At 32.3% G+C, this 12,190-nt stretch overlaps 2 protein-coding genes and 2 long non-coding RNA genes across 6 annotated transcripts in view; 2 read left to right on the plus strand and 2 right to left on the minus strand.

Annotated features, from left to right (window-relative positions):
* Nucleotides 1–9,074, plus strand: part of poe (E3 ubiquitin-protein ligase-like protein poe) — a 54,429-nt gene extending 45,355 nt beyond the window's left edge. For both annotated transcript variants that reach the window (XM_074112893.1, XM_074112941.1), the window contains exons 68-81: nt 54–251; nt 1,110–1,300; nt 1,463–1,639; nt 1,755–1,946; nt 2,121–2,342; nt 2,425–2,826; nt 3,576–3,710; nt 3,834–4,070; nt 5,549–5,790; nt 5,883–6,044; nt 6,128–6,286; nt 6,550–6,955; nt 7,347–7,506; nt 8,586–9,074. In XM_074112893.1, coding sequence (XP_073968994.1) covers nt 54–251; nt 1,110–1,300; nt 1,463–1,639; nt 1,755–1,946; nt 2,121–2,342; nt 2,425–2,826; nt 3,576–3,710; nt 3,834–4,070; nt 5,549–5,790; nt 5,883–6,044; nt 6,128–6,286; nt 6,550–6,955; nt 7,347–7,506; nt 8,586–8,650 — 2,948 coding nt within the window. In that variant the 3' untranslated portion in view covers nt 8,651–9,074. The remainder of the gene's footprint in view (nt 1–53; nt 252–1,109; nt 1,301–1,462; nt 1,640–1,754; nt 1,947–2,120; nt 2,343–2,424; nt 2,827–3,575; nt 3,711–3,833; nt 4,071–5,548; nt 5,791–5,882; nt 6,045–6,127; nt 6,287–6,549; nt 6,956–7,346; nt 7,507–8,585) is intronic.
* LOC141451141 (uncharacterized) lies at nt 1,459–11,110 on the minus strand. Its single transcript, XR_012456564.1, has 2 exons — nt 10,986–11,110; nt 1,459–1,628 (listed from the first exon to the last, which is right to left on the minus strand). It is a non-coding gene; the product is annotated as an uncharacterized lncRNA (long non-coding RNA).
* Nucleotides 6,705–8,637, minus strand: LOC141451296 (uncharacterized). The gene is made up of 2 exons (XR_012456679.1): nt 8,539–8,637; nt 6,705–8,414 (listed from the first exon to the last, which is right to left on the minus strand). It is a non-coding gene; the product is annotated as an uncharacterized lncRNA (long non-coding RNA).
* Nucleotides 10,662–12,190, plus strand: part of LOC141449740 (band 7 protein AGAP004871-like) — a 35,447-nt gene continuing 33,918 nt past the window's right edge. The window contains exon 1 of one of the 2 annotated variants that reach the window (XM_074119561.1): nt 10,662–10,872. The gene's annotated coding sequence lies outside the window, so the exon portion shown is untranslated. The remainder of the gene's footprint in view (nt 10,873–12,190) is intronic. The other variant, XM_074119497.1, reaches the window with a different exon arrangement.

The raw sequence follows: 12,190 nt of genomic DNA on the forward strand, positions 1-12,190 counted from the left end.
TCGGAAAAAGTCAAAAACTGTTTAAAAGTTTGTTTTTTTTTCTCCATTTTTAGGTTACGCTTTAAAAATGTTAACTGAATTAATAGCTTCCTTTTTGGATGAGCCAAACATCAAACAACAGTATAAAGGGAGACTTGTGGGCGCCGTATTGAATGGCTATCTCTCGCTAAGGAGATTAGTGGTGCAACGAACAAGACTGATAGATGAAACTCAGGATAAGCTACTAGAATTACTAGAGGAAATGACTACTGGTGAGTTGATAAATTGTAAATTGATAAAATAAAAAATGACGAATTGGTGTGCAAGAGGAGTGTGTAAGCCTAAAAAATTTCTCACGATCCGAAAATATGATGTAGGTTGTTCATTGGTGTTTTCCCCCCCTGCCCGGGGCTTGATTGTAAAGATGGAAAACACATTTGAAGGTTTTCTCTACAACTTCCTATAAAGATCATTTAATTGGATGAAAAAATTAATGCCAGTTTCAGTCATTATAAACTTTATTTTGCCGAGCTTTCCGACCTAGGGACTAGGTCATCTTCAGGGCTGTGGTACATATTTACAGCGTGTTAACAATTATATTACCAATTAATTATATTACAATGAATATGTATAAGGTAACGAAAATTTACAAAAATATTTATGTAATTTACAATATACTGTTTTACATCATTAGAGAGTTGGTGTATCTTCTGTTTTGTCTGTTCATGACTGAATGTGATCGGACTGTGTGTGATTGTGTTTGGTTGTAAGGAAGTCAGTGTTGCCAACGTATAATTATGCTTGTATTTCATCATTTTTCGTTTGAATATTTGTGAATAGTTTTCGTCATTGTTCATCCAATCATCATTATGTCCAAGCCTTTTATCCAAGTAGCTCGCGTGTCTTTTTGTATTCCGGTTTCAATCACCGTCAGCAGAAGTTGATTAATCAGTTTGATGAGGAGAATTTGACTTCAACTACGTTAACGTCTCAGTTTATGTTATCATGTACTGCAGACAACCAAATTCCCAAATCTTTTGTTCGGTGAATATTTTTTTTTTGTGTGTTTATATCTACTAAATAAACTTTGTTGTGCGTACACGTTAAGATTATTGGTTAACTGCAAACAGGTACTGAAGAAGAAACAAAAGCCTTTATGACCATTTGCATACAGACTGTAGAAAAATGTTCAACACAAGATGTCCGAACACCGGTATTCATATTTGAACGGCTTTGTTCAATCATATATCCAGAGGAGAATGATGTCAGTGAATTCTATTTAACTCTTGAAAAAGATGCTCAACAAGAAGATTTCTTACAGGTTTGTTTAAATTATATACCAATCTTTTTTCTTTGTTCAATTTTAATTAATAATGCTTTGTTCTTATTCTTTAACTTAATATTAAGTTATTATTCATTAACAAAGTTGTTATTAAGTATTAATTAGCTCGTAACTTAATTAGATTTTGTTGCTGTTTCACAGGGCCGTATGTTAGGCAATCCGTATAGTTGTAATGAACCGGGACTTGGTCCATTGATGCGTGATGTAAAAAATAAAATCTGTCAAGACTGTGAACTTATCGCTCTACTGGACGATGATAACGGCATGGAACTTCTAGTCAATAATAAAATAATTAGTCTTGATTTACCTGTAAAAGAGGTGAGTTATGTAGGCTTTTTTTAAGTATATATTTATATTGTAATAAATTATTTACCTCGAAAGAAATTTATTGGAAGTTAAATAATACATGTAATTTCTTTAATTAACAAAAAAGGTGTATAAGAAAATATGGGTAGCCGAGGGTGGTGAAGGAGATTCTATGAGAGTTGTATACAGAATGCGCGGCCTGTTGGGTGATGCTACGGAAGAGTTCATAGAAACATTGCATGCTAAATCCCAGCAGGAAGTCAATAATGAAGAAGTTTACAAAATGGCCAATGTTATGGCCGACTGTGGAGGCCTTGAGGTTTGTAATAATAGAAATGTAAAATTTCTTGTAACTAGTCATTATTGTTATATTTTTATCTTCCAAATTATTTTCAATCACTCGCGACACTCGAAAATGCTTCTTCCAGTAATAGAAACCAAAATGGATTAAGAATAATTAAAAAAATTGGCCAATGATTTGTTATCTTTACAGGTACTTTTAAGACGACTGAGTCAAATAAGAGATATGGTACGATCTAAAGCATTACTACAGGTGACACTGAAGTTGTTACAGTTATGTGTGAAAGTCTCTAGAAATCAAGAAGTTTTGTGCCATCCCAATCTAGGAACCATTGTAATACTCTTAAATACATTCCAATTATGTTTGTCTGATAGCACTCAACAGTCCACACAGTTAATTGAGCAAATTGTTGAGGTATGTTTTTAAATAAGTTGATTTCTTATAAAAGAATATTGTATTTTAGGGTTTTAAATAATTGTATTATTTTATTTTTTAGATAATGGAAAGTGTATTATCAAAAACAACTTCGCAATCTTTAGAAGAATTTGGAAAATTTTCACAGACATTAGGTGGCGCAAAATATATAGAATTATTATTGGATTGTATAACAAATTCACCAAGTATTCGCACTAATCCGTCTATAGTAACACATCTAGCAAGAGTAGTGGCTGCTTTAACCTATGCAAATGAATACAAAATGTCTGTATTAATGAGCCATTTTAGGCCGTATCCGTTAGATTTTGATAAATTTGACACTGAACACCTACCGGAAGATGAACAGAAATTGGAATTATTTAGTATATTAGCTGTTGCTATCGATAAATCTGAATTAGGTAATACACTCAAGGATTATATATTATCACTGGGCATCGTGCATCATTCACTTGATTATATTAGAGTGAGTAGCTGTTTTTTTTATATTCAAACTTATTCATTTTATTTTTGTGAGTGAATTGAGTGCAAAATGTCACTGATTTTTTAAAGATTTATTATCATAGTTGTTAAAAGATGGTAAGTTAAACCTTTAGACGTATTTCACAATCTGATTAATCAGTCAGGTTGTTTATCTTTCGACGCTTACTATGAATTGTAGAATTCTAAATTTTAGTGATTAGAAAAAGAGGGTATTCTTGCAGCTGAAGTTTAAGGGGAAGAGATGTTCGACATGGGTTTCAAAAAATTCAAGAGTGATAGAGCTCTACTTTGAAAAGAAAGTAGATAGATGGTTCAGGTTGATCTTCAGAGTTAGTGTGGATAATCTGATGGAAGCTTTAGGTGTCTGTACCAAGTAACAGTATCCATAAGCTATCAGCTTAACTGAAAGATGCCCTACGATCTACTATCGTCAAAGATAGAAATGGAATAAGATGGTATCAGAGTTTTGATGAGATTTGATGCCTAGATCGCTATGTTTGCGATCTGCAGTAGAACGTGTATACAGTTTTTTCGTCAGCCGTAAGACATGATTTGGTGTATTAATTATGAATTAAAATAAGTGAACGCTTATCACTCTCCAGAGTACACACCAGAAGTCTTCAAAAATAGCCTTCCAGAAGCTAAATTTAGAAAAACTACTCACATATTTCATCGGGGAAAAAAATGGTTTAATCCATACTCTAAAGCTGAATTTTTACTTAACATTTTCAGACTCATGCTCCAGTCGCTAAGCCTACACTACTACATTCTGATAGTGATGAATGGAAAGAATTTATATCCAAACCTTCGCTTAAATATATTCTAAAGTTCCTAACTGGTTTAGCTAGTCATCATAAATCTACTCAGGTAATTAGGAAATGAAATATTTTTATTTTAAATTTGGAATTGCAAAGAGATGATCTGGAAAAAATAATTTGAACAGGACAAATTTTTACATGTTGATTAATTAATTTTTTCCCCTTCCAACAGGATGCAGTAACAGGCGACTGTATCACAATTATACATCGTTTAGAGCAAGTTTCTTCAGTAGAACATGTTGGTTCTTTAGCTGAGAATCTTTTGGAAGCGTTGTGCAGTAATGAATGTGCCGCTTCACGTATTGAAGAAGTGCGCGGACAGACAAAAGCTGAAAAGAAAAGACTTGCAATGGCTATGAGAGAGAAACAACTTGGTGCGCTCGGAATGAGAACGAATGACCGGGGACAGGTGAGAGAAGGGAATGCTTGCATTGAATGGTTCTTTTTTTTTAACTTTTCAAATACTGGATAATTATAATTATTTCTCAATTTATGGTGACAATATTACTCAGAATGTTTAGGAAACTAAAACATAAGACATGAGCACCTCTCTGAGCTATAGTCATGCGAATTCTGGTAATAATTAGATAAATTCTGAATAATATAAGAAATGTGAATTGTATGAGTGTATAAATAAGGCCTCGTCAGAAGAGAGTTCGAACAACTTACAAGTAGACCGATCAATCATGTTCTGCGTCTGTTTTAGCATCGTCCAAGTTCAAATCCTAGAAGTTTACATAGAGTTTTCCCGATTCAACAGTTTTAAGTATTGTGTTCAAAGCGAAGTTTTTCTGTAAAATCACTATCAGTCTCTCTTCTGTTTAAATGAAATCAAGAAAATTTGAAAACTTTACGATTTTCTTTTCATTCCTGTTGAGTAGTATCTAAACCATCATGGATACATGCCAAACTACTTAGAATCCATACCTGATTGCTTAAAAAATTAATATCACGGAAAGTCAACATTGATTATCATACTAACATATCCAAAATTTAATTTTTGACAGTGGAAAAACAACGAATTTTCACAGAAATAAAAATTATCTCTGGTTTTCATCTTTGCCAGAGAATAGATTGTACCCCGAATACATATTGGTAATCCGTTCAACTTATTGCCAAACAAAGTTTACATTCATTCTGTTTCTCTGATCAGAAATTAGTTATGATTCCTATACAAATCTAAATCAATTTTCTCAAATTACCCATTGAGCTCAAACGCTTGATATACAGTACTATTCTCAAATCTATATGGACTTACGTACTAGAGCTGTGGGGTTCAGCCAAACCTACAAACATGCGAACAGTACAGGACATTTCAGTCAAAACTCCTCCGACAGATAGCTGACGCTCCTTTCTACGGTGACTAACCTCACTCTTCACACCGACCTCAACATTCCCTTTATAGAACAACTCGCCAAGACTAAATACCAAAAATTCCATACTACTCTCTCGACTAGCTCTAATCTTCTTGTACTATCTCTCGCTTCCTCTCATATCCCTAACACTCCTCGCTGACTGAATCGCCAGTGGCCCCGCGACTTCCTTGAGGCCTGAAGGCCTAAACGCCATTATTCTCCTATCTCTCCTCTCTCCTCCTCACATTCTCCTCTCTCCTATAGAGAGTGCTACCGCTGGGTAGTTTCTCTCCTCCTGCTCTCCTCGCGCACCAGTTCATCGCTCTCTACATATTAACCTATTGTATACAATGTAAACAGATTGTAAATTACAAAATAAATTAAAAAAAAAAAATTCTTGTAAGTTTCAATCCGACTAGAAATTGCATGAAAGAGACTATTTTATTTTATATTAAGTAAAGTGAATAATAATTGAATGCCCTTGTTTTGTCTTTACTTTTATATATTGAAGGTAAATTTTTTCTTTCTTCAGTTAACTGTAGAAAGTCAATCTATAATGCAACAAATGGAAGAACTGGGCGAAGAAAGTGGACTAGTCTGTGTTATCTGTCGTGAAGGTTATAAATTCCAGCCAAACAAAGTGCTGGGTGTTTATACTTTTACAAAAAGATGTAATGTAGAAGAATTCGAACTTAAACCGAGAAAAACTGTTGGCTATAGTACTGTGACGCATTTCAATGTTGTACACATTGATTGTCATATGTCGGCGGTCAGGTGAGTTATTATTATAATATTTCCATTCAAATCAAATCTGCGTTTGGAAATTTTGAGGTATTTTTAAAAAAATATTATTTTGATGTTCTTAGACTGGCCAGAGCTAGGGATGAATGGGAGTCTGCAGCCTTACAGAATGCCAATACAAGATGTAACGGACTACTACCATTGTGGGGTCCTCAGGTACCAGAATCTGCTTTTGCAAGCTGTCTGGCAAGGCATAATACCTATTTACAGGAATCGACAGGGCATAGGTAAGAAAAGAAAAAAAAGAAATCCGTCAAATATTTTGCCGATTTTCATGGCAAATTTTAATGTATATATTATATTTTTGCAGAGATATCGGTTATTCGTCGACAGTTCACGATTTGAAACTCTTACTTATGAGGTTCGCTCAAGAAAAGAGTTTCCATGACGACACTGGAGGCGGTGGACCTCAATCTAATATGTACATTATACCTTATCTAATGCATATGGCCCTCTACGTTATAAATACGTTAGTATATTTACTTAGTTAGTTATGTGGTAATTGTTGATGTATTAGGCCTAACGGTAGCCGAGTGGTTAGAGGCAAGGCTCCGCTAAGCCAATAAGTATTGTAGTGGGCTTCGATTCCCGGTCAAGGACTTGGATTTTGTTTAATAGTAACAACACTAAATTTATTGTAAACTATATTTGCTAGTTGCCTCCGTCAACTACACCCTAGTAGTTGGGAAAATAAATAAATGTATTTTATGTATTATTATTTTTTTTTTTTAGAACTAGATGTAGCGCTCGAGAAGTAAAAAATCTTACAACCTACCTAGAAGATGGTCGTTTAGAGAGTTGTTTTGAAACGGAAGGTCCCCATTATTGGTCAACCTTATCATTATTAGTCCAGTCGAGAGAACGTTGGGCCGAGACAAGAGTACGGCATCTTCGGAAGTTGATAGTAACCGCTCAGGCTAGAGGTATCTATTTAGAACAGCAACAGCAACTACAACAGCAGCAGCAACAACAACAACAACAGCAGCAGCAACAACAACAACAGACTGTTACCAGCGCTGCCGCACCGACTACACCACCTTCACAGCTATCTGATATTCAAGTGAAGTCGTATCAGTTTTATCGAATGAACTTGATCTTTTTCGCACTGATCGATGCTATGTACAGTAATCATTTCAAGGTAAATGAAAGTTTCCGTATCCTGTAAATAAAATTTAAATGTTATTTTGAACGTATATACGAAGTCTATGAACACATACAATCCATTCCGTAGGTTCTCCTTTAATATACGCTTATATGAGTTTCATTCCGGTTTTTCCACTATAGAAAAGTCTTTCGTAGAATAGTGCGATTTCCTGAGAAAAATTTAGGTTTATTCTGTCAATGGTCTGTCGGTTTTTTTCCCGGTAAATTGATCGCTTGATCCTCAATGAAAAGTCCTAATTATCCTTAAAATCTCCTCAACCTATATAAGATTTCTATTATCGCAAGTTACCTATTTGCAATTAAGCTGCGTTCAAATAAACGTTTTGTGGTAATTTACAATAAGTATTTATTTATTTTTTAAACAGAAAGTACCGGTAACAACTGAGGAGCACTGGCCAACTTGCTTAGCCGATTATATCCGGCACAACGATGAATCATTGACAAAATCTTCAGAAAGACTTATGTCAATTTATAATGATGAACTTTTACCATGCGCATCTTTAGAAGAATTTTTCGATGTTGTAGGTGAGTACAGTAAAAAGTTTGTTTTTATTTTTATAGCTTTTGTTATTATCACAATGAATTAATTTTTTTTTTTTTTTAAGACATTAGCATTTATTTGCCATCAAATTGCTTATATATTTTTAGAAAGAAGCAGCTCTGTCTTATTAATGTAATCTGATTCTTAAGCATTTTGTAAGTTTGACCCACCACTTCCAGGGTCCATCCTTCATGGCTTTGTTAATTCTCTTAAAATTATCTTTGTCTCCAAGTACATCTCAGGCACTGGTTAATGCCTTTGTAAAAATATTAATAGTCATTGGAAAATGAGATAGTTTTTGAATCCCAACCTTACATTTTAATTTTACATCTGTCCAGAAATTGGACTTAACATATCTGAACGTTTCCTTTCTCGTTGTACATATTGTTTTAGCGATGCTGGGAAATTTTAAAACTTGGACTGTTCAGTTGAAAGTTTTTTTTTCTTAATTATTGGTTATTTTGATGAAGTTAGCCTCTCCGTACCAACAATTTACAATTAGGAGCTACTTACTGTTCTCTCTTTTGGAAAACCTTTCCTTTTAGAAGTTATGGTAAATAATCATTTACATCATCTACATTTTTTTGTAGCATAAAAAACTGCCTTTTCCCCTCTCCTTACAAACGCTTCAGAACAGTTTTTTTTTTTATTTTATTTTTTTTACCACTTTGAGGTACAAAGGCTTTATGTCGAAGCAGAGGATAGGTCATGGACATATCACTTCATGATGATATTTATTTAGAGATAAATTTCGCAGGTCTCTCGCTCTGGAAGAAATATTTCTTTTTGGAGTAAGCAGGAGCTCGATTTCATTATCCAGAATCCTTGTTCTTAGGAAGGAGCAGAGAGTTTTGCATAATATCATTAGAAGCACTCAGTTTTGAATGTTTGTCTGAAAATTGTGTATCCTCTTTACTTTCATTTTTGTAAAAAATCTAAATTATAGTTATTTAAAAAACAAATTAAAATTATTTTTATGCAAATATTACTGTTTTGTAATATACATAATTAATTACTTGTTAATTCGATCAACTTTATATTTTATATCTCTATATTTTCACAGGTCTTCTAGGTGATATTCCAGATCCAAGTGGCTTCATCGCTGAAACCCTTTCTGCATACGCGTAAATAAAATTAAAAAAATTAATTTACAAAATGCAAGCTTCATGTAAATATTTTTGTAGATTTATTTTTCAAACAAATGAAATTTATGAAAACAGACAAAAAAAAGAGAAACTTTTGCTTGAATGAGATAAAATAAAAAAATTAAAATAAAACAAACTCATTTCTAGTTTTTTTTTTTTTTTTTTTTTTTGACAAAAGAGCATTAATTAAGATTGTAAATTTTATAATCACGATAACCCTTTACTCCCTACGCTCTTACTCTAATCTTAAAAAAATATAAATTCATTAAAAATAATTCAGAAAGAAATTAAAAAAAAAAAAAAACAAGAATCCCAAAGAGTTTATTAAGTTACGTGTAAATCCTTTATTTATTGTGAAATGGGTAAAAAAAAAAAAATGAATAAAAAATAAATAGCATTATACATTATTACCTTGTTATTCTTTTATTTTATTTTCCTTTACTGCTATTTTTTATTTCTTATATTTAGCGAGCGCTAAGGGTCAAATTTTAGATATTGAAACTTCTTAGAAATTACACCTTTTGAGAATAAAATAATTTACTTCAGAAGATGAAGTTCGTTCTTTATTTTTCTTTTGTATAATAACCCAATGTAACCTACAGTACCTTTGCTATGAGAATCATCCCGTAACTGGAACTACCATTTTACTAAAAAGTAAAAGTAAAGAGATTTTATTTTCTACAAATTGAAAATTTTCTTTAAAAAAAAATACAAATGATTTACTTCACTCTTGATACAAACAGTGTTGCCCTTATTTGGAACTCATTTCTAAGTTGTAACAACCTATTGCCGGGAAATCTGTAAAAAAATATTTGAGAAGCGGTTTGGTTACGCCTCCCTCCATCTAAGGTAACATTTTACAGTTTTAGCATTCAGGTAAGTGACTCTAGTATTAATATTTCATTAACGAGCGTTAAATGACTAGCTTGACCTACTAAATCGAAATCGATGAATATTTTATTTTTCAGTTACCGTGTTTCGGCAAGTATAACAAAGTTATATGAATGTTAATGCATTACTTTTACAAAAAAAAAAAAAAAAAAAAAAAAGACAAATTCATCATATCCTATTGAATATGGGCCCACAAGGGTACGAAGCGATTAGTTGAAAAAAGAGAGAAGAATTTGAGTCTGAAAGACCAAAAGTAAACGTATTGATAAAAAAAAAAAAAAAACTTTCTTAAGATGATCTGAATTTTTAAAATTTGGTTTTGTCCATAACTATAATAAAGTACGAAGAATATTTTTTTAAAAAAGTTAACATCAAAATGCAGAACGGTCTAGAATACAGATTAACTCTGTCCTGGTTACCTGACACTAAACTGGTTCCGTGGAACCGGAATTGATAGCGTGCCATTTCTATTGGCTAGAATCGGTGAACGGATTGAACGACTAATATTCGGACTCAAAAGGATTTAAATCATTCCAGATTCATCTCTACTGGTTCCGAGGGATTAACTAATCGAAGTTTTGGGTTTGGAGCTGGAGTTATTAAATTATTCCTAACCCTTTGCATCCTATATTGAATAAGATGGTTTTTATCTAATGAAAGTTCTCCATTGTATAATATTATTACAGTGCCGCTAAATTTTAACGAATATACTGTGATACTACAAATCAACATGCAGTGCAGCTAGCGTAGAGCTTTGAGCTGTTTGCATAGTGTTGAGAAATAAATAATAATATTGTGATTTTAGAATTATTAACAGTCTTCTAAAAAATCTTGGAATTTATTCCCTTCTACGTGCATCAGTTTTTTAAGCTTGGCAGGTTGTTACTGTAGTGTGGATTAATTTTACAAAGTTTGAATATGTCTCCTACACGACAGCCTCGTCAGTTAATAATTGTATTTCAGAACTACATTCAAGTAACTTCAATATTAATTATTTTCATTTTAATTTGATATAATTTTTTGGGTGGAGTCATTTTTTTTAAGTTTAGAGATTTGAAGCAACTCGTTCCACTATTTGATTCGTTCCAGTGGTCCGACCGAGTCCACTGCTATAGGCAATCACTTACTGTACACTAGGATCGTTAGAGGTGCGTACTGTTTATACAAGTGGAGGTTCTATTACGCGGCATTCAAAGTTTTGTCCTTTTTATGTTTACTTTATGTCTTCCACGAAATTATAATAAGTGATTCCAATTTCATTTCCATTTAAACTCATTTCTTTAACTCCTTGAGAATTTTAAGAAACATAGAACCGTAAGTTTTAATTTTATTTCGTATACTTTCACATAGTAAATACATTATTATTATAACTAGTTTTAAACAGTACTATTTAAAAAGTGTTAATTTATAATGCACTTACTACTTACCAAGATTGAATTAACACAGCTGTTTTATAATACATTCTTAAGATGTATTTATAATATTAACCTGTATAAAGAATATTGCTAGATAAGATTAGATAAATTTACTCATTGCTGTGATGAAGATGGAATCTAATTATTTAACCTAAAAGATAATTTGTTGTGATATTAAAGTAGAAAAGATAATTGAAAGTTGAAATAGCAAATAACAAGATCATTTAATAATTTAATAAGACACGCAACACCAGAAATTTCTTTGCCTAATGTAATACTAATAATAGTAGTTGTTGATGCTCCAAAATTAAAAATATTAATAAATTAATGTTCGCATTATAAAGTGCAATGAGAAAAAGTTATTTATTTCAAGAAAGTGATAAGGTTTCAATACTTGCGAGTAGCTGAAAATCTAAGATATATCTCTTCTCGGTATTTTTACTTTATACATTTTTAATTATTTTTTTCTTAAGCAACCGAAAAGAAATCCTCTTTTTGTTTTATGCAGGTGCAGCCTTATTCTGTATTAATATCTAAACACCTCGTGTTAATGTTGGGTGTGGACAGTAATTTTAATATTTAATTTTTTGGCTAAAAAATTCTCTTTCTATGACAAGCGTCTTATCTATAAATGTTCTTCTAACCTCGAATTGTAATTAAATAGTCAATTTCAATATTATTTTTTCCTTACGAGAAGAAAGTATTGCGATTGGGCTTACTTTTGAGCAACGGAAAACACGTTTTAAGGGCTCCTGTGAATGAAAAACGTTTTTTGTTTTCCTTAGATAAAAATGTTTTAATTTTTATTTGTAATTTTAGTATTTTGAGAATAGATTGAGGATAACCTTCGTAAGTCTGGGTTTCCCTGGAAACATTAGTCAGAATCAAATGAGGAAAAGGTTTATGTTCCTTCAAAGCAGATATCGCTTGAGCTAAAAAAAAAAAAAAGGATATTGACGCAATTGCACTCCATTTTCTCTTACTGTATTATAATGCTAACTAGCAATGCTTAAAAAAAAGAATGCGTCTTCTTTTAAATTTAAACGAAAAAACAATTTTGAGCATAAAGACAGATGTCAAGGATTATATTTTCCTCGCTGAAAATTAATGAACAACCTAAATTTCCTTCGTAAACCTCAGAACACTAAGGCGACATGATAGCCGAGCGGTTAGGTGTGTGACATTACCATGAAGGGCCTTGGCCTCCTCAGTTTTCC

The sequence above is a fragment of the Rhodnius prolixus genome, unplaced genomic scaffold, assembly GCF_049639745.1.
Source record: "Rhodnius prolixus isolate KJV_2025 unplaced genomic scaffold, Rpr scaffold_1, whole genome shotgun sequence".
Taxonomy (NCBI): Eukaryota; Metazoa; Arthropoda; class Insecta; order Hemiptera; family Reduviidae; genus Rhodnius; species Rhodnius prolixus.